At 61.6% G+C, this 20,416-nt stretch overlaps 1 protein-coding gene across 2 annotated transcripts in view; it reads left to right on the top strand.

The window, feature by feature from the left end:
• The window catches only part of VAC14 (VAC14 component of PIKFYVE complex), a 98,744-nt gene extending 79,095 nt beyond the window's left edge, over positions 1–19,649 (top strand). Inside the window, exons 15-19 of one of the 2 annotated variants that reach the window (XM_057534721.1) lie at positions 9,255–9,429; positions 10,803–10,921; positions 12,110–12,189; positions 14,173–14,323; positions 19,026–19,649. In XM_057534721.1, coding sequence (XP_057390704.1) covers positions 9,255–9,429; positions 10,803–10,921; positions 12,110–12,189; positions 14,173–14,323; positions 19,026–19,188 — 688 coding nt within the window. In that variant the 3' untranslated portion in view covers positions 19,189–19,649. Of the gene's footprint in view, positions 1–9,254; positions 9,430–10,802; positions 10,967–12,109; positions 12,190–14,172; positions 14,324–19,025 lie in introns of both variants that reach the window. The other variant, XM_057534722.1, reaches the window with a different exon arrangement.
• The last annotated feature ends 767 nt before the right edge of the window (positions 19,650–20,416 follow it).

Here is a 20,416-nt window from a genome sequence, read left to right as displayed (position 1 = left end):
CTGGCTTTGGTGCAGTGACCACGTGACCACTGGGCTGCTGGGCCCAAGTCGCGTGCCTGGCTTTAAGGGTAGAGGGGCAGAGTTACGGGAGCCCAGGCCTCGGCGTCTGGGCTCCACGCTGACTAAGGTGGAAGGGAGGAAGTGCTCACCGTCTGTAAGCGTTTGTGGTCGTATAAGCAGCAGCAGGGAGTGATCCCTTGGCCTGGAACGAAGGACCAGTTTGGGAATAATGGGATGACGTAAAGGAGAATGTGAACAAAGCAGCTTGGTAACAGGAAGACTGTTGGGGCAATCCCCAGAGCCCTTCCCAGGGATGATGGGGCGGCCCCAGCCGGGCTCCCCAGGCTCCTGGCACTTCTGTTACTTGCCTGCCTCATTTCTCAGAAGGTCACCCGCTTAGTTTGAAGGGGGAAATGGCAGAGATTCAGGGGTGCCTTTCCCTTACCTGTCCCAAGACAGACCCTCTACCTCAAGGGACCCTGATTAAGGCCACATGTCATGGGGCGAAGAGGTATCTGTGCCCTGGGCATTCGTCACAGGGAGTTGGAGCCCTCAAGTGGAAAGGGGGGCTGACCTGGGAGGAGAGGTCTGTCCTTCTGCAGGTGACATACCATGTGGGACTGTCTGGCAGTATGAAACTTGAACTCTGGGTCAGGGACTTGACTCCACCACGGCCCCGGCTGTGTGGCTTGGACCAGCCCTTGGCTTCAGTTTCTTCCTCTGTCCCACGAGCGCTTGATCTCTGAGGGCCTCCGTGCGCCTGGCTGGAAGCTGGCAGGGGCGTAGGTGGCAGGCAGGTCTGGGGCCAGGAAACAGTTTACCAGGCTGGCTGTGCGTTGGCGTTGAGGCAGCTCGAAGCCTGTTCCCAGGCCGGGCCACCTCAGTGGGAGGCTGAGTGTGTCCTGGGGAGGAAATCCCTCCTGGAAGGCAAGGAGCTCAGAAGACTTCAAAGGGGAGAGAAGTTCCATCCGGTTCTCTAACGGTCAAACCAGGGCACTCCCAGGCGTGCGGGGCTCAGGATGCTCTTTCCCTGGCCGTCTCAGCCTGGATTCAGAGCGCCGGGAGTCATTGTACTAAAACCCCCACCTCGCCCTGGAGCTCAGGCAGCAGCAGGCCTGGGAACCGGCTGATGGAGTCATCCCCGTGGGTGCCTCGCTCCCCGCAGGCTCCCAGGCTGTGCCTCCTGTCTCACCCCTTGGAGACAGGCCACCACCGCAGCAGAGCAGCCCAAGTATAGGCGCAGATCATCACTGTCCCGACCAGGTGTGGCCAAGTGTGGTCAGTGCCTTCCACCCCCAGAGGTAGCCCCAGGGTGAGGGTGGGGTAGAAGGAGCTGGATTGCAGATAAACTGCCCCAGAGCCACAGGAAGGTCCTGGAGAAACTTGGGCTCTGGTCCATCAGAAGGCCTAGTGATATCTGTAGCCAAGATGCCCTCCTTCTCCCCAAAAAACCATCCGTCTTCCAGAAAAAGCACTTCCAAACCCCTGTGCAAGCTGGGCCTTGGATCCCGAGAGCTGGGTGTATAGCGAGGCAGCAGCTAAGAGCTCGGGTGCCCAGGTGGGCGGACCAGATGGGGACCTTGGCAAGGCTCTGGGCTTTGCTCTCATCCTCTGGAAAAGAGGACGGCTAAAATGACGCCTGTCCCGTGTTAAAGGGATTTAAGGTACGGGACGTGCCTAATATGGAGAAAACGCTCACAGATGTCAGTTATGTGGGCCAAGGCTGAGGAAATGGTGATTCAGCTTGAAGGGAATCCCTGTGACGGGAGAGGCAAGAGCCCAGTCTCTCTCAAGGGCTTGTTGGAGTTGATGTCATGGAGACAACAGGATTTCCTTTGGTGGCCCACCCCTTTGTTTTCATTTGCCCTGAGGGCTCGAGAGATGAAATGCTCTGAAGCCATGGGCTTCGCTACCCAGGGTTTGAGGCTCGGAGGCCTGGAGAGATGACCCCCAGGGGTCTTCCCGGAGCCTCCAGCAGGGGGTCCCACCCCTGCCATCTGACCTGCCTCCAGCCATGCTTGGGGCAAGCTCCATGTGGGACAGGCCCGGAGGGGGCCGGAGAGGCACCTGTGAGTGCACAGTGGGGCCAGGCTTGACCAGGTTGCTAAGAACACATGGGAAATGAGGCCCAGTGGGTCAGCCGGGCATGCGCAGAAGCTGGCTCCTGTCCTGGGGAGTGGGCAGGAAGGACCACCAGACCACCCTGGGCAGTGGAGGAAGCCTTGGTCCCTAGAGCAAACCCCAAGCCTGGAGAGAGGGGCTGTCTCGCACGGGGGGTCTAAGGCCCCAGCTGCCTCCACGAGACCATTTGGTTTTCCAGGCCGCTCCTGCCCAAAGGAGGCCTCCCCTGAAGGTCTCCGGAGGAGCCCAGCTCAGGTGTCTGTGGCCCCCCAGAGTGTGGCCGTGCCGCTCTTGAACAATCAGACGGAGAGCCAAGTGGACAGAAGACCCTTTGCTTCCTCTTCTGCCTCTTCCCCATCATGCTGCGGCCCTCCCTCCATCCCCTTTGCACCAGTTCCCAGCAAGACCCAGAAAAACAAGTCCTCATGCCCCCTCCTCCCACCCCTACCACCCCCCGCCAAAAAAAAAAAAACTTATAAGTGTATGAGACACATCGACTGCATTAAACACGATGAATTTTTTAGGCGTGAGTTAGCAGGGTTACCATGGCTGCGTCTGCCCTGAGGGGCACACTGCCGAGGACCGATGGAAATAAATAAAACAGATTTACAATGTTCATACTTGGGAAGCAGAGAGCTGGAAAGGAAGAGAGGCAAGGGAGCTGTGGGGGGAGGAGACAGTGAAACTCTGGAGCTTTCTGAACTTCGGAGGGGAGGCCACTCCCTCCTCCCCTATTCTCATGTTATAGGACGTGCAAGCTGCTCTCTCTTTAAATTTCTAAAGGATCCCAGCTGTTGGGCAGGGAAGAGGCAGGGAGGGCCCTTTCCGGTGGGAATGGCTCTGGGCCCCTGTGTTCTCTGTACTTGACATTAGGCTGCACTTCAGAGTTATGGCTGTGAGGCTCCAGGTGTCTCCCAGGAAAGCCCGTGTCCCATTGGCCTTGGACCACTGAGGGGACGTGGACACCAGCTAGCGGCCAAAGGAGAGAGGAAGTGAGGGCCTGGCCCTCCATGCACAGTGTTGGCCTGGTCAGGACACGCGCGGCTGGGGATGGAGACCAAGGAAGGAGACTCAGGCTAGAGGGAGAAGGTGGGCCCTCTGGGGAAATGATCCGGCCCTGCTGTCCAGGATGCCTAGACGAGAGGCGCCTGAAGTGTGGCATGCACCTTTTCTCACCTGCCGTGCACGCAGCCCAGGCAGGGGGAGGGCAGGGCTCAGAGCCACTGGGCAGGTCTTGGCTTCCACACTGAGACTTGACCTTGCCCAACCTGGTCCAGGTCCCTAGAAAAGAAGCGGCGTGTGGCCCCTTTCCCACGCCAGGACAGAGCAGAGGACAGCACCAGGCTCCCTGGTGGCCTGGTGGGGCCTCTGCCCGTGCCTTCCCCCGTGAGGCAGCCTCCTCCCACCCAGCCTGGGCCACACGGCCTCGGGGCACGACCGGCCCTCTCCAAGCCTCCTGCAAGGCAGCTGATGTCTTCCTCCCACCCGCTCTGGCCCACATGTCATCTGAAGCAGGGGCCGTGGGTGGGTACCAGGCTGGGGACAGGAGAGCACCTCCCACCGTGGCCACCACCGAGGCCAGTGGCCTTTCAGGGACAGAGTCTGGTGGATGCTTGGCCAGTGTTTGTGGTTGAAGGGACAGTGACATGAAGCTCGCACCAGCCCAGCAAGTGTGGTGTGGCCACTTCCAGGCAGGCACTGCCCCAGAGTGCCTTCCTCGGCCCCAGCAAGTGTCTTGGCCTTTTGAGGCCGCCCCAAAGAAGGCCTCTCTGTGCATTAGAGAAAGCGGCGGTCCCTCTCTTGCGTCCCGGGGGCTTCAGAGCTGACCGAAGGCAGATTGCTCCTCTGAGAGCTCCTGGTATGTGACAGAGGGACCAAAGAGAGCTGTTCCCTCCCCAGCATGAACCCAGACCCAGAGCACGGGAACAGCTGTCCAGGCAGCAGTGGGCGGCTGGAGGAGAGGGAGGCAGAGCCCCATCCGCGGGGCCTCATGGCCACACACCACGGGCCACCTTGGGGCCCACGCATGTGGACCCCGGCCCTAAGGTGGGCCTCCAGGTTGTGTCCCCCCAGACCCCATCCAAGTTCGCTCCCACCCCACCTCTGCCTTGTCCCCAAGTATTTTCCAAGCCATTGTCTCATGATGAATAGCACTTTAATATGGGTATTAAAAAATATGGGCAAATGTTTAATGCTCGCAAGCTGTGTTCCATTATCGATGCTCTGCTTGAGAGCCCAGCAGGCAGCTCAGGCCGGGCGGGGGCTCAACAGAGAAGTGATGACGCAGCAGCCCTGCGAGGCAGCCATCTGCCAGGCGCCCCCGGGCGGGGACAGCCCCCGTGCCCACTCACCACAGGCACCTAGGAGGCAAAGTGGGGAAAGGAACTTGGCTTCTGGGTCTGGATCCACCCTTCCTCGTCCCCTGGGCAGCTGTGTGACTGGGCCCCTCTGCCTGGGGGTGCAGGCTCGTGTGAGGACTCAGGATGCCGCGGGAGGAGCCTGGGGCCGGGCGCAGGGAGACTGAGGCCGCCTGTGTGGGTCGTGCCACAGACTCAGGGCTGAGTGAAAAGTGGGCCCCTTTCCTTCCTCCCCTACCTTCCTGATGCAGGAGGAAGAATCCTGCTCAGGTGTCCAGAGCTCGCAAGGTACAGCCCAGCCCACCGACCCAGACTCGCCTTCCCCTAAAAGTCCCAGACGGTGCCCTGAGCCCGGTGAGCACGTGCAGACGTGAGCCACTGTCCTTTCCATCTCCCCTGAACTGCCCCAAGCGGACTCATGTAACACCCTCTGCACGGTGCCCGGCGTGTGCTCAGGGCTCCCCGGGAGCTAACACTTTATTATTCCTGCCTCCTGGAAGCTTCATGACCCGGCAGTCTGGAGGCGTCTTTCTTTTCTCCAGACTACAGTGACCTTGGGATGAGACAGCAAAGGCCGGGTGAGGTGACAGGTGACCCCCACCGCCACTCCCCCCAACTTGCTGCCCCTGCCGGTCTGCAGGGCTGGAGCCCCCTTCGATGGAGCCCTGTGAGCCGCTGCCGCAGCCCTCCAGGCTCTGTCCAGCGGCCTCCTGGGGCGGGAGAGACAACCCCCCTGAAGCAGGTGTAGCTGCAAACATCCAGAGCACAGCGGGCAGGGCATGGAGGCTAGATGCCGCGTGTGCCCCCGCTGCCGCTCCTCCGTGGTCCCCCTTCCCGGCTCCTCCCCGTCCCTCCCCTCCCGTGGTGGTTTAATCAGCGGTGCTCAGGGGGAGACACCTTGGTGTGATGTGCTGCGGCTGACCCTTCAGGCTGTCCTGGCGGCTTGGGCGTCTCCTGAGGTCTCCCTGGACCGGGCAGCCAGGCCCTGGGTGATAGGCTGAAAATGTACCGTCAGGGCAGCTGCTCTCTGCAGACCAGGCTGGCACAGCGTGCCGGGGCACGCCCAGGAGCAGCTAAGGGATGTGCTGGAATGGGGCAGAGGAACGTCTCTGGGTCTGTTCATGAAACCTTGGGTGGAGATCAGCGCAGCTCCTCCATGCGGTAATGTGCAAAAGTGATTCTTGGTATGAGGGACCTGAGGGTCACAGGCAAGGCCCTGCCCTTTGCAGCTCATGTTGTGGTGGGAGAGACAGCAGGGGACCCAGTAAACGAGTCCATCAACCAGATGACTCAGGTGATGAGAAACGCTTGGAAAGAAACAGGACTTCCCTTAGAAAGGGCTGGTGGCAGAGGGCTGTGCATGGGACAGAGGCTTCCCCTGAGGCTGGGGTTGGAGCTGAGATCTCCCTGGCTGGAGGGAGCCAGATGTGCGCTGGTCCCTGGCAAGAGCTGCCCAGGCCAGGGCAGAGGTCAGGAACAGAAGAAACGCAGGAGAGGCCTGCACATCGTGGGTAAAGGAGGACTCATAAGAGCTGAGGTTGGTGAGGAGCCGACCAGAAAGTGTGGGGCCTGGAGGCCGTGGTCAGGAGCTGGGTTTATTTAGATCCGGCAGGAAGCCGCTGAGGAGGCCCATGCTCTGATGAGGACTTTTTTTTTTTTTAAGTATTTGTTTATTTATTTATTTATGGCTGTGTTGGGTCTTCGTTTCTGTGCGAGGGCTTTCTCTAGTTGTGGCAAGCGGGGGCCACTCTTCCTCGCGGTGCGCGGGCCTCTCACTATCGCGGTGCGCGGGCCTCTCACTATTGCGGCCTCTCTTGTTGCGGAGCACAGGCTCCAGACGCACAGGCTCAGTGATTGTGGCTCACGGACCCAGCTGCTCCGCGGCATGTGGGATCCCCCCAGACCAGGGCTCGAACCCGTGTCCCCTGCATTGGCAGGCAGATTCTCAACCACTGCGCCACCAGGGAAGCCCTGATTAGGACTTTTTAAGAAGCGCCCCAGTTGGTGCATGGAGGGTGAATGGTGGGGTGAGAGAAGACACAGGGAGACCAATTAGAAGCTGGCTTGGAATTGACCAGGCAAGAGAGGGCTGACCCTTGGCCCAGGGCAGGGCAGCTGAGACGGGCCAGGAGCCAGGTGTGCCCTGAAGGCAGAGCCCCTGGGCTTGCTGGTACACTGGACAGAGGGGCCCAGAGGATCAAGGAGGACTCCTTGGTTTTGGGCTGGAGCAGCTGGGTGGGCAGTGATGCCACTTCCTGAGGCCACAGGGCACCGATGCCCCACTGAAGGCTGGGCGACCAGAGTCTAGGGGGAAACCAAGAGATGTGCTTTGGCCCCGCCGAGTCTGAAATGCCTGTTGGGCAGCCAAGCAGGGCGTCCACCAGGCAGGCGGTGTCCATCCAGAGCTCAGTGGGGGCTCAAGAGGCACATGTGGGAGCCGCTGATCTAGAGATGGCTTTGAAGATTTCCATGGGACCAGACATGACCGCCAAGAGGTGCAGACGAGGGAGAGAGCAGAGGAGGAGAGCGCCGTGGTGGCAAGACTATATCCGGAATACTCTGCCATCCCTGACCTTCTGTGGCTCCCCAGTGTTTCCGGGTTCTTAGGGACAGCAGGAGGCCTTGGCGCCCGCCTCCGCTCATCGCCACCCCCTTGCCTGTCCCTCCGCACCCTCCTCAGCCATCCTCACGTGAGAGCACCACCCCCGCCCTTCAGCTGCTGCGGGTCCCATCAGGCCTGTGGTCCCTGGAGAGGGCTGCCTGGCAGCAGCCTCAGCTGTTGGCCCCTGTCATGGAGACGGCAGCAGCTGCAGGCGACGGGCATTTGTGACCATTTGTCAGAATGCTCCCCTTCCTCCCCGGCCTGCCCTCCTGAAACATTTCTATCCCACAGCCCTGGAGATGGGGTCGTCTCGGGGTGGGAGGACCACGAGGGGACAGGAAGTGCTGCCTAGGCTCTGCTGAAGGGCCAGGCGTCCTCCTGGGAGCTGGCCCTCGCCCCCCACCCGTGGTACCAACAAGGTACCCAACCAGGGGTCCCATTTGCCACATACTATGCACCCACGCGAGTTGCCACTAGTCTCGATGACTGCCCTCTGAGTAGCCCCCATGCTGCAGGTAGATGTCACCCCCAATTCGGAGGTGGAGAAATTGTCACACAGACACACTGGGTGACACAGCTGGTCAGGGGCACCAGGCTCCAGGGCCCGGGCCCCTCCTCCACCCACACCAGGTGAGCAGGGGGACTCCCCCTACCCTCCCGCAACGATGGCACGGCTTTCCCCACGCCACCCGCCGGCCCCATCCCCCCAACAGCTTTGTTTCCATTTCTCTGGTGGTTTCTTGCCCAAGCCTGCCGGTTCCAGCTGGGCCTAGGCTGGAGACGGCCTGCCTGCTGCTTGCGCCTCGTGGTTTGGCCTCTCTGTTACCAAATGCTCTGGGATTTTTTGGAGCCGGGTGTGGGGAAGAATCTTCTCCAGTCTGGCCCCAAGGCGTGGCTGGCGTTTGGAAGGAAACAGGAAGCCGGACCCTGATAACGCCGAGTTTAGTGTGAGTTCGGTGACCTGGGGTGGACATATTTCAGGCTTGTTGGCTCCAAATGGGGCTCCTTTTGTCCAGCACCTGAGACCTTGAGGCCTCAGACCCATTGTCCCCACAAGCCTGAGGCCTGGCCTGTGGATGCTTCCCTGGAGCAGAGACCAGGAGATGGGGAAGGGGTGCCGCCACCGGCGCCCAACAGGCAGGGCGCGGGGGCCACACCCCACCCTCCTTACCAGCCACTTGCCAGCTCCTTGGTTTGCTCTTCTTAGTTTCAGGAGCCTTGGGATCCTTAAACTCCCAGCAGGAAGGCCTGCTCATCCCCTCAAGGCCAGGCCTCTGTGGGCAAGCGGCAAACTAGGGAGGTCAACAGGCTTCCCTGAGCCTTGTCCTTGATACCTGCCTGTCACTGTGGACGTCACCTTGGCCCAGGGACCCTGGGAAAACTGCTTTCCTCCTCCATTCTCTGGGTTCCCTGTTTTCCCTTTTATAAAATGGAGACTCCTTTTCACAAAGCCCGCGCCTTATCCCCCACAAGACTCTTATTAGAGGAGAGATAGTGGGAAGAAGTGGCCCTAAGTAATCCCGTGACCTTGGCCGAGTCACTTGGCCTCCCCACCAGAGTTTCATTATCGGAACAGCGAAGGTAAAACTCAGGGTTGCCTTAGGGTTTGTTCATCCCACGAGCACCTACCGAGCCCCTGCTACGTGCAGGCACCACTCCAGGCGTGGGTGGCACCGTGACCAGCCCAAACAAGCTCCTGACCCAGGGGCTCTCACGGGGGAGGGTGGGGGGACACCATCCACGGATGACCAGAATGCGTATTTGTCACGTGAAGATAATCTCTAGCCAGAAAAGTAAAGCCAGGAAGGGACACAGAGCGCCTTGGCACATGGGGAGGCGTTGCTATGCTATGTGGGAGATCAGAAAGGTACCTCAGGGCTCCTGGGGCCACACTGGTAGCCAGAGGCCCCGCTGCTTCTCTCGGGATTCCACTTCCTGGCCTGGGGTGGGTGGGGGGATAGATGGAGCCCGTGGGGCTCTGGAGTTGCCGAGAGGCGTGGAGCCAGGTCCGCTGTGAGCAGCCCCCTTGGCCCCCCGCAGGCCCCAGAGCCAGGGTCCCGCACCAGGCCCAGGAAAGAGCAGGTTTCCTCAGGAGCTGCTGAGGAAGACCAAGGAGAGGGCTCCGAGGCTGAGGCCCAGAGGTCTGCAGAGCCTCCACTCGGCCCGTTTTCCAGGCAGCTCTGCCTCCTGCTGAACGCGGAGAACATCTTCCACTCGATGGCGGACATCCTGCTCCGGGAGGAGGACCTCAAGTTCGCCTCGACCATGGTCCACACCCTCAACACCATCCTGCTTACCTCCACTGAGCTCTTCCAGCTGCGAAACCAGCTCAAGGACCTGAAGACCCCGGTACTCTGCGCCCACGGGCTCCAGCCTGGTGTCATCTATGTGCCCCCGGGCGCGGCCATGCCAGCCCAGCCCTCGTTACCCGGAGGTTGGCGGGGAGGAGACGAGAATGTGACCTGAGGTCTCCCTGGTCCGCTGTCAAATAGGGGTCCCCCTGGGTTGGCTGCGTGTAAGTGCCAGCCATGGGAGGGAATCGCAGCGGGTTTCCTTGGAACTACCCGCTCTGGAGGTCTCTGCCCACAGAAGACTCCAGACCCTGCTCCAGGTCCACGTGCCCTCCCTGACACCCCGCCCCCCACCAGCACTGCCTCCTCGCACACAGAGTAGGTTGGGTTCCGAGCCCGCCTTGCAGGACCCAGCAGGGTCAGACCTGCTGGGCCGTGTCACCCAGTCAGGGTCAGGCCTCTGGATTGCAACCCCGCTGGGGATCCGGGGTCGTTGCTCTCCTCACCCTCCTGCTTGGCCAGGACCCCTCTCTCCCACAGAGGGACACATCTGTCTTACAGGATGCCCTGTGTAAGCCAGGGTGTGTCACAGTGCTGCCTGGCCCGGGCTTTCGGTGAGGACCCACCAGGGCTGGTCAGAGAGAGCAGGGAGGCGCTCACCATTCTACCGAACTGCTCTGGGGGACACGGGTCAAAGGCCTTGCTCGGCCCAAAGGAGGGGGCCCCCGGGGGTAGCCGCCATCCCAGACATGCTGGCAGCTCCAGGCGTTTCATCTGGGCTGTGGTCACCACCTTCCCAGCTCAGACCCTGCCTTGGCCCTCTCTCAGGGAGTATCCAAGACCTCCAAGCCTGCGCCTGAGGGCATCTGGGGCCGAGCCACTGGGAATGACCCAGGCCACACCCCTGCCTTCTTTCTGTGGTTCCTTCCAGACGTTCGCAGAGGCCTAAAGAATGTTCCTCAGGGCAGGGGCTCTCGAGTGTGGGCTCAGCTCCTGGGCTGGTTCCCGAGTGCAAGGTGGGCTGCAGAGGAGGGAAGAGATGGCATTTGAGGACGGCAGGAGGGCACTGCCAGGGAGAGCCTGGGCCCTGAGGAAGCTTCCTCCCCGCCCCCCTCCGGTCACACCCCCTGCCAGCCCCACAGGCTCCGGGACCACAGGGCTGTGGAGAGGACAATTACTGTTGTTTGCCGAGGACAGAAACACCAGCACAAAGGACAGGCTCACTCCCGAGCAGGCCCTCACAGCCATCACCACGTGGCTCTGTGGGACGGAGAGTAATGACAGGGTCTGAGCGTTTCCTTTGTGACAGCTCGTTCCCAGCTGGGCTGCCAAACACTGCCCGGGTGCTGAGCTGGCTCCCTGAGTCTGGGCCGCGGACCCGTGGGGAGGGAGCGGGGGCTCGATTAACTGCTCACGCCTCTCCCCCCTCAGGAGAGCCAGAACCTGTTCTGCTGCCTATACCGCTCCTGGTGCCACAACCCAGTCACCACGGTGTCCCTCTGCTTCCTCACCCAGAACTACCGGCATGCCTACGACCTCATCCAGAAGTTGTATCCTTCACTCACTGTTCTTCCAGCCCAGCCTCTGAGGGACAGGTGGGGGCCGGGTGCTCCCTTCCCACCCATGTGGTGGCCCGACTGCCATCCTTCTGCCCTGACCCTGCGCTCCGCCTCCGGGCCTTGGGACATCAGGACCCGTGAGGGCACCGTGAGGGGTGGATTTGAGGAAACAGGGTCATCTAGGGCCTCGTAGAGGGGAGCTGGCCCTGGAGAAGCTTTGTGAACTGGGGATCAGGGACGGGGGCTTACCTAGGTAAGGGTGCCCCGAGAAAGAGGCAGGGTGCCCTCCGCCCGGTGCTGGGGCAGGGTGGGGAGAGAAGGCCCGGGAGCAGGGGGGCTGCCGGGCTGCAGCAGGCCGGTAGGTGAGGAGCTCAGGACCTTTGGGGGCCACAGAGCCAGGGCCCAGCAGAGGACCCGACAGGGAGAAGCAGGCTGCAGGGGAGGCCTCAGGGAGAGGGAGCGCCCCTCAGGGCCTGCCTCCGAGAAGGGCATCCATGGTCGGCTTTTGTTTGAAACACCGTGAAGCAAACCAGCTTCCTCTGTGAATGCCTGGCTTGTGACCCGGATTGGACAGACATTTAGGATGCAAAATTGGTCTCCTTCCCTGATGGGCCAGGAGTTGGGGGGTAAGGAAAGAGGGGCCCTGAGGTGCCCCCACTGAGGGTCAGCTGTGGCCTCGCCTGGCTCCCTCAGGGTGCCCGCTCGCCTTCAAACTACGATTTGCTCCTCTCAGCCACCGGTGTGACCCGAGGACTGCAGGCCCCAGGCTTGCAGCAGCCCTGACCTTGGCCCTGCTGACAGGCATCCACTCAGGCAGGAACAGGGGCCTTTCCTGCCCAGCCCTCCCCCATAGGCTGCAGGGCGGTGAGAGCCTTTCAGGGCCTGGAGGGCACAGAGGAGAGAGCTGCCGGAGCAGAGCCAGAGTGCCCGCGCAGGGGGACAGCTGTGCCGCTCTTCATTTAGAGGGACAGAAAGGCAGAGGGACAATAGGCTGCTGTCCTTTGTGTCCTGATCCTGCTCAGGTGGAAACACGCTCTGTGCCTGGAAGCCAGGGCCCAGTGGGAGGTGTGCTCTTGCCGCTGGGTCGAGCCCCTAGGGCCCAGCTCCCCTGCTGCCCCCGCCCCCAGAGAGGCAGGCTGCCCTGGCCAGTGGTCCCACTTCCCTTGACCACCCACCCAGCGGGGACCTGGAGGTCACTGTGGATTTCCTCACGGAGGTAGACAAGCTGGTGCAGCTGATCGAGTGCCCCATCTTCACATGTGAGCGCTCTGCCTCTGGCCTCCGAGGCCTGGAGGGAGGTGGGAGGGAGCCAAGCTCAGAGAGCAGCTCTTGGCTGCCACTGGGGAGGGAGCGAGAACAGTCACCCCAGGGATGCTTCTAGAATGTCAAGAACGTAAGGATGGGGATGACAGGGCTGAGGAGGTACACAGGGCTGGGACACGCGGCATCAGAGCGTGGGTCCTGCCCGTGTGCCTTAAGGCGGGGCTCGACCCAGGCCAGCGCTGATGGCAAAACCCACCTGAAGAATAGTGTCACCTCTGCCGGGGAGACCTGGAGCAGTGCCGCCGGGGGGCAGGTGGAGCAGCCATCCCAGGGCTGTCCCCGGCCACCCCTCCAAGCATGCTGCCCTCTGCCGTGGCTCTTGGAAGCTGGGGGCACCCTGGGCCCACCCGCAGGTTGCTCCCTTGTGCCCAGGAGCCACCCCCTCGTCCCTCTGCAAAGCAGAGCTGGCGTTTGCTGGGAGCTGATGGGCAGGAGCTGCCTGATTGTAACACCCGGGCTGAATGTGCAAAGTGGCAGCTGGCTGGGGCGAGTGCAGCTCCTGGCGCCTCAACACATACAGTGCCCGCTCCCCAAAGCAGGCAAGTCTCTGAATGATGCTCGTATGCTTACGGCGTGGTAGCGAAGCCGGGAGGCAGCCCTGCCGGTGGCCACTCTCCTGCCGGGCTGGTCACCCAGGCCTCCTGCTGTGGTGGTGCCCCGATCTGCCCAGGCCAAGCCCATTGGCCTTCACCCTGGAGCCCAAAGGCAAACCCAGGGGCCGAGAGGCCCCCTCCCATCCAAACAGAAGACAGCTTCTCCAAACAGCCAGCCATCACAGTAACAGATGCCCGGGGGACCCAAGAGCAGGAGGGAGACCCTGTTCCCAGGGCAGTGCTTCGAAGCCTGTCCCAAATGGCCCCCTGGCCTGACATTTCACTTCCCCAAAGGCCTCCCAGGGCAGCCTGGCACACGCTCGCCTGGGGGCAAGTCCACCTGACCCTAGAGAAGCCACGAACACCTTCTCTCCAGGCCCAGGGCTTTGGTGGGGTGACCACAGCAGACATCCCCTGGTCCTGCCCAGCACCCATTCCAACCCTAGACCCCCCTGGTAGCTGGCTTGGCCCCATAGCCCAGCTTACCCAAGGCCCAGGACTAGATTCAAAACAGGTTCCCGCCTCTTCTGGAGTCACTGGGCCTGGGCACGACTGCCACCTGGGGCGAGGGGAGGGGCTGCTGTGAGAGGCCCCTGCTTCCTGGCTCACCCTGGCCCCAAGGCCCCCGTACAGCTGCTGGGGTGACATGATCTCTCCAGAAGTTTGTGGTTTGTCCTCCACCAAGGATGCCTGAGACTGGGCCTCAGAGAAGGTAGAAACCAGTGATGGTCCTGGAAGGGCTCGGAGGAGAGCCACGTGGGCCTGTTTATCTGGGACGGATGCTGGGCAAGACCCGGGTGCGTCTCCCCGCCGTCTGGTCGGGTGGAGGCAGGGCTGGTAGCTGAGATGGATTTCCAAAAGCATCCACCAGACACTCATGGGCTTGATGTGTGTTTAGTCACACACCAAAGCGTTTTTCCATCCTGCCCTCCCTTAAAGCTGCCCTAATCCAGTCTTTCTCTCCAGCTCACCCTATTTATAGCTCTCTCGTGCTGGCACGTGCAGAGCAGACCGGGGAATCTGTTACGCTACAGGCCCCAAGCCCCCTCATCGCCAGGGAGGCAGTGAGTGTTGGGGGAGGGGACCAGGCCTGGCAGCAGGCTGGGGGTCACCAGGCTGAGGTGACTGTTGGGAAGATCAGATGGAAGGCAGGCGGGCAGGTCAGAAGAAAGAACAATGGGATCGTGGGGACGGCTAAGACGCTGCAGGAGGAGAGGCAGGCATGTCTGGCTGGGAGGAGCCCTGGCCACCAGGCTGGCCCTTTCCTGGCCAGGCTGAGGCGCCACCCAGAGCAGTGCCCGACCCCTGCCCTCTGCCCTCCCGCAGATCTGCGCCTGCAGCTGCTGGATGTGAAGAACAACCCGTACCTGATCAAGGCCCTGTACGGCCTGCTCATGCTGCTGCCCCAGAGCAGCGCCTTCCAGCTGCTCTCCCACCGGCTCCAGTGCGTGCCCAACCCCGAGCTGCTGCAGACAGGGTAAGTGCCCAGCTCATGGGGGCGGGGCTCTGCCAGCGAGCAGGGCCAGGGCCGGCGGGGCTGGCAGGGCCTGGCGAGCTTGGAGTTTTAAAGGGGCTACCTGGGCCCTCCCTTAGCTCGGCATCACACCTCCTGTCACTGCGGACACTGTCCGCCCCGCAGCCACTTGCCCTTGGGTTTCCATATCAGAGCACCGGGCTGGGAGATTCTAGGAGCGTTTATGAGGTGGTAGGTAGTCGGAATACCTTCTCCCAGCAGTCAGAGTGGAGTTAAATCAAAAAACCCGAGAGCGTGCTGGCGTGACCCAAACAGAGGCCCCTGGAGAGAAAGTCCAGAGGGGAGGAATTCGTGCCCCAGCTCAGACACTGCGTCCCAGGTGGTACATGGGCAAGAGAGCTACATAGGGTCCCTCCCGGGCCTCAGAAAGCCCTCCCTTCCCATCTGTAGCAGAGGCTCAACCCTTGGCCACTGAGTGACCCTGGCACTGCTAGGACCCTCCCAATCTCCTCCTGAGTGGAGTGGGAGGCAAGGGTGTGCCCGTGGCTACCCGGCTTGCAACCTGTCCGCGGGAAGCACGGGTCCCAGGCGCTCTACCGTGGAGAGGCCCAGCACGGCAGCCTCTGGGGAGGAGGGCTGCAGCCCCTCGGGGACATCCAGGCTCCCACCCTGAACCCACTGCTGGCCCAGTCCCCAGAGCCTGTTGGGTCATGTCTATATTTGGTAACCCTTGGAGGCTTTGCCTCATCCACAGGCATTTGGCATCAGAGATGGAAAATTTCACTTGTCGGGTCGCCATGGAAACAAGCAGAGCCACTGAGAAGATTTACGCTGAATGGAGCGCACCCAGCTTGCATCAGATGCCCTGTGTGTCTAGAATTCCCTCCCAAGCTGTTAGACCCCCTCGGCAGGCCTGGCGCCTCGCCCCCCGCCAAAGGTCTCGGCCTTTGCCTTTGCGATGGATGCAGGCAGCCTTGAGATGGGCCTGCCCGGCACTCTGGGCCCCTGACCCGAGCCCCTGTGCCCTCCGTCCCCCAGGGTCTAGGCCACCACCACCCCTCCCACCTGACCTGGTCTCTCCAGGGGCTGGGCGTGGGGCCCCTAATGGGTTGTCGGCCTCAGGCCGCTGGAGGGGCTGGGAGCCCCCAGCAGGTGTGGCCCCCAGGCCAAGGCCCAGCTCCTGCCCACCCTGCCCCTTTCCCCAGACAGCAGCGCTCAGGGGTGGAGGGCTAGTCCCTGTCCCAGCCGTTCGTGGTGCCACCGGGTAATCCTCAGGGGAAGGCATTCAGCGCACTGAGTGTCCCAGGGGAGCGGGAGCAGCCGCAGAGTCAGGTGTGCATTTTATTCCCTTGGCCGGAGCACCTCTATCTCCTGGGAGTCGGAAGGGCCCTGACGCCACACCTTGCTTTGCTGGCTTGGCCTCTGCTGGCCTTTCCAGTGCCCAACGGGTGTTAGGGTCGCCCTGGCAGCCACTTAGGAGGGAAGGTACATCTGAAAGTGAGAAGGAGGCAGGAACGGCTGCTTCCCTGTGACCTCTGGGCCAGGCCACAGCCCCTGTGCTGCTGAGGGCCCGTCCCTTCTCAGAGCTCTGCCTGCTACACCTCCTCATGTAGGAACATCCTGTGGAAAAGGAAGGCAGGCTCAGAGCGGTCGGACTCCTCCCTGCGCTCCCTAAGCCGGAGTAGAGCGAGTCCACAGAGGAAAGCTGGGGAGAATGAGGCTTTCCCCCAGATCTCCCATGGTCAGGGTCAGGAAGTCTTGAGCCACAGAGCTGAGGCCTCTGGGTCAGCAGATGGTTCGCAGGCCTGGACTAGGATGTGGTCCGAGCTCTGCTGCGGATTTGCTCTGTGACCTCAGGCAAGCCCCATGCCCTCTCTGGGCCCTTGGTTTCTTCATCAGTAAGTGAGCATTTGGACTGAATGGATCCTTGCGGTTCCGCTCAGTCCTCAAGGCTTTGGGTTCCCAGCCTTTCTTTGCAAGGACCTAGGAAGAGCTGTCATAGAAAAAGGCAGCGGATCCTTGGGCAAGGAAGGGGCCTCAGGAACAGCTGGGGGCAGGGTCAGGTTGCAGGGTTGGGCACAGAGGGACAGCTCCCGCCCTGGAGAGGGGGCTGAGGACAGTCTCAGCCCCGGGAGAGGCGGGCAGCTGGAAGACAGCATCAGGTTGCCCGACAGGCCCGTGTGCCAGGAACAGCTGGGGGAGTCTCTGCTCCTTGCCCATTCCTGCCCCCCCTTGTGTGCACTCAGGGTGCCGGCAGGGCTAGGGAACCCTGGCCCTCCGCTCGGGCTTCTGGGCCACCCCCCAGGGCCGTCTCCTCAGTGAGGCAAGAGGGAGCCTCTGAAGGAGAAGCTGGTGACAGGTGCGTGGGTGCGGTGGCAGGAGAGAGGGCTGGCTTTGGGTACCCCAGCTCTGTGCTGCTGGCTGGGTGTCCCCTAGCCACTCACTGCCTGAGGGTTGCTGTAAACATCCAGAGAATGTGAAGGCCTGAGCAGCGGCCGTGCCCACTGTGACTAGCAGGGAGAGGCCCAGCCTCAATGCTCAGCGGAGTCCCCGTACCCATGGACATACCCCTCCCTGCTACCAAGACTTCAGGCCAGGAAGGGTCTGCCCAAAGGGACGCTGAGTCATGGGGGGGGAAGGACTTCTTGCCTCCGTGAGGGCCCAGAGAGCAAGGTGCGGCCCACTCCTCCCCACCCCTACCCTCACCTGGCCACATCTGTGCACATCACCCTGGATTTGCCATCCGTTGCTGGCATCTCCCTGGCAACCCCTAATCTCAGATTCCCTCCTCTGGATCTAATGCAAAGAGTGTTGCGGAGAGGAGCATCCAGATCCGTGGGTGCCCAGCCTCAGACAACACACTTCAGGATCATCTCTGGCCTGCACATCTCTCCCCCTGTTCTGGCCTACATGGGCTGGGGTAGCATCTGGCCACCCCCTGGAGTTAGGCCTCCAAGTTTCAGGGTGTCCCTCAGCATCCTTAGGAGCAGGAGTTGCTCTCTTGGGGCAGTAGCGCCCGGGCCACAGATTACTAGGACAGGGATGTCTCTTCCCCATTCCCAGGGGAGTTGAAAGCAGCAGCCAGAGCCCAGAATGCTGCCCGCAGTCTGGCCCCCTAGAGCAAGCCCCACCCAGCTCGTTTTGATCTTTGTTGAGTTTGCCTGAGTCCCAGCTCCGGAGGCAGGGCCTGAGGCCCAAGAAAGAAGCAGCCACGGCCACAGTCCAAGGTGTTGTCAGGTGGTGTGTCTTTAACAGGAAGGGAACAGGCTGAGTAGGGGTACAGGGGCCCACTTCCAGGCTCCAGATGGCATCCCAACCATGGGAAGAGTTCCCAATGCCCCTGGGCCTGGTGGCTTGTCAGAGATGGCTTTCAGGCTCTGACCATTGGTGGGATGGTCACAGCACCGTTGTGATTCACCCAAATGGAATGAGCTGCTGGGCCCCGGCTGGCCTTACCTCAAAGGGACAGAGTTGTAGCCACAGTGGGCACCCATTGGGTACCTAGGCTGGGGCTGGGCATCAGGCCAAGTTCTTCATGTCAAGTATGGAGGAATCCTCACCCACCCCATGGGGTGGTTCCTGTGGCAGCGCCCCCTTACAGAGGAGGATACTGAGTTACCTGCCCAAGGTCAAGTGGCTAGGGGGTGGTCGTGTTACAGTTGGGTCCAGGTCTGTCGAGCTCCTGTGCTCAGCTGCTGCCTGGACCTCTCCCGCCATATTGGGGTCTTTTCATGAACTCAAAGGGCCCAAGGATTCTCTGCTTAGCTGATCAGCCCACAGCCTTCATGAGATCCCTTACCAGGGCCACCAGGCCTCAGGACCTGGAAGCAGATCCTTCCCAGCCCACAGAGATCGGCTTCCAGTGAGGCCAGAATGAGGGAGAAGCAGAGTCTTTTCTTGGGACTCTCTGCTGGGGTGATGATTAGGAATGGGACAGGGGCCCAAGTGGATCTAGTCCCCCGGGGCAAGCTAAACACTGGGCTTGAAGGGGACAGCAGGGCTAATGCATTGCCCAACTATAGAGAGCATCAGGCCCGTAGCAGTTGTGCAGTGCACAAGCCGTGAGGCGGTACAGAGCACCTGGGGAGAGTGCTAGCAAGCGGAGTTCCCGGAGGCATCAGCTGCCCAGTGGTGAGACCAGCTCTCCTTCCCCAGGGACAGAGAGTGACTGCAGGCCTCTGGGCCCCAACACTCAAAAACAGATGTCCTGCCAAGTTGAGGGCCAGTAGACTTCAGCCCTCCCTGTGGTCCCCGGCCCTAGCCCTTCCCCAAAGAAAGGGCCAGGCTGCCTCCTCCCCCTTCTCCCTGGACCCTGTTCCAGGCCCCAGCTGGCTTCCTGGCTGGCTCCTAGCCCTGGCTTTCACCCCAAAGGGAGCCACTCATAAACAGGAAATGCTTCCTGATGTGATGCCTGCTCTGGGCACCGTTGCCAGCCCACAGGCTGAAGGCCCTATCCAAGCAGCAGTGTTGACTGGTCCCACCACCTGTGGGGGAGGGGATGCTCATAGGGCTCCCTGCTCTTTGGGGCTGACTGCTGGGGAAGGGTTGTTGGGCCTGAGGTGGACAGACTCCCCGAGGTCGAGCTCCCCCAGCCTGTGGCCCTGCCCCGACCCCACTGCCCTCCTGTGGCTGATGCTTACCCGCTCCAGCAGCCCCATCATGTGCTGAGACACTGACGCTGAGCCCTTCTGCTCCCTTTCCCCAGAGACGGTCTGAAGGCAGCCCCCAAGTCACAGAAAGCAGACTCCCCGAGCATCGACTACGCCGAGCTGCTGCAGCACTTTGAAAGGGTCCAGAAGAAGCACCTGGAAGTGAGGCACCAGCGGAGTGGGCGTGGGGATCACTTGGACCGGAGGGTTGTCCTCTGATAGGCCTGGCCTGGAGAAGGGCCCAAGCAGTGGTCCCGTGGAGCACCTGGGGTCTTCAGGCCCCCTCCCCACAGACCCGAGGACCTGCCTCAGGGGCAGGGCTGGGCCTGGCCACCAGCGCAGGGCAGGGTTGGGGGCTGGAAGCTCTGTCCACCCAAGCTCCTCTCACAGGCCCTCCAGCGCGGTCAGCTGCACTCTGGCATTCAGACGGAGCTGGCTTCCCGCCAGGGTGAGGCCACAGCCTCAGACGCCCCCATTTTCTGGAATCGGGTTCTTTCTAATGCCCTCTTGTAAAAGAGCTTGACCTCCCCAGCGCACCAGAGCTCTGGCCTCGTGCGGATGTGTGTGTACAGATGTGTATACACATCTGTGCACACAGGGACCAGCACAGAGGTCCATATGAATGGTGCACCCTCTGCCCCAATAAAGAAACGCAACCCGTGCCTGGCCTGCTCCTTCCCACTGATGCCTGCCCCTGCCTGGTGCTGCAGTTGCCCCAGGACCTTGCTGCCTGTCCTAGAAATTTGTTCTCATGGTGGTCCCAGGAGTGCTGGCTCTGCCAGGAGAGGCTGGCCGCTCTCTGCACGCTCACCTGACTGGGGTGTGGGCCTTGGGCCCAGCCCTCACCTCTGTAGAACCAGCCCCTTCTTCCTGGAGAGCGCCAAGCACTGGCCTGGCCCCCGAACCCTGCCTTCTCAGGCACCTAATCTGACTTTTCCATCCTGACAACCCCCGCCCAGGGGGCATGGGACATGTCCCCACTAGACAGATGAACTGAGTGAGCCTCAGGAGTTTCTGAATGAAGGGGCACACTGCAGAACATTCCAGGTCACTGGGGATGGAGGGGAAGGCCCAGACCAGCGCAGGGAGTTGGGCGGGGCAAGGGGTGGGCTTCCCACATCCCCACCCCTTGATTTGGCTAAATGAGCCTTAGCTCACCAAACCTGTAAGCCAGAGTCCACCTGACCCCAGGCTTTGGGAAGCCTCAGATTGGCCTAATGATCTCCCAAGTGGCTCTTGTGGGTCCCTGGAATAGAAGAGAAGGATCTTGCGCGAGCTTTTCCCCAGAGCCCCAGCATAGGGCCGGGAGGGTGGGTTTCCCTGCCTGGAGTCTCCAGAACAGTTTGACAGACTGAACTCACCATGGCCAACGTACACACACATGCACCGTCATACATGGGTACCCTGGCATCAGCGACTGGGGACAGTGGCCCACCTCTGTTCTGCT

This window comes from Balaenoptera acutorostrata, chromosome 19, assembly GCF_949987535.1.
Source record: "Balaenoptera acutorostrata chromosome 19, mBalAcu1.1, whole genome shotgun sequence".
Taxonomy (NCBI): domain Eukaryota; kingdom Metazoa; phylum Chordata; class Mammalia; order Artiodactyla; family Balaenopteridae; genus Balaenoptera; species Balaenoptera acutorostrata.
Note: the sequence above shows the minus strand (reverse complement) of the source record. Positions and strands in the feature narration are given on the sequence as shown.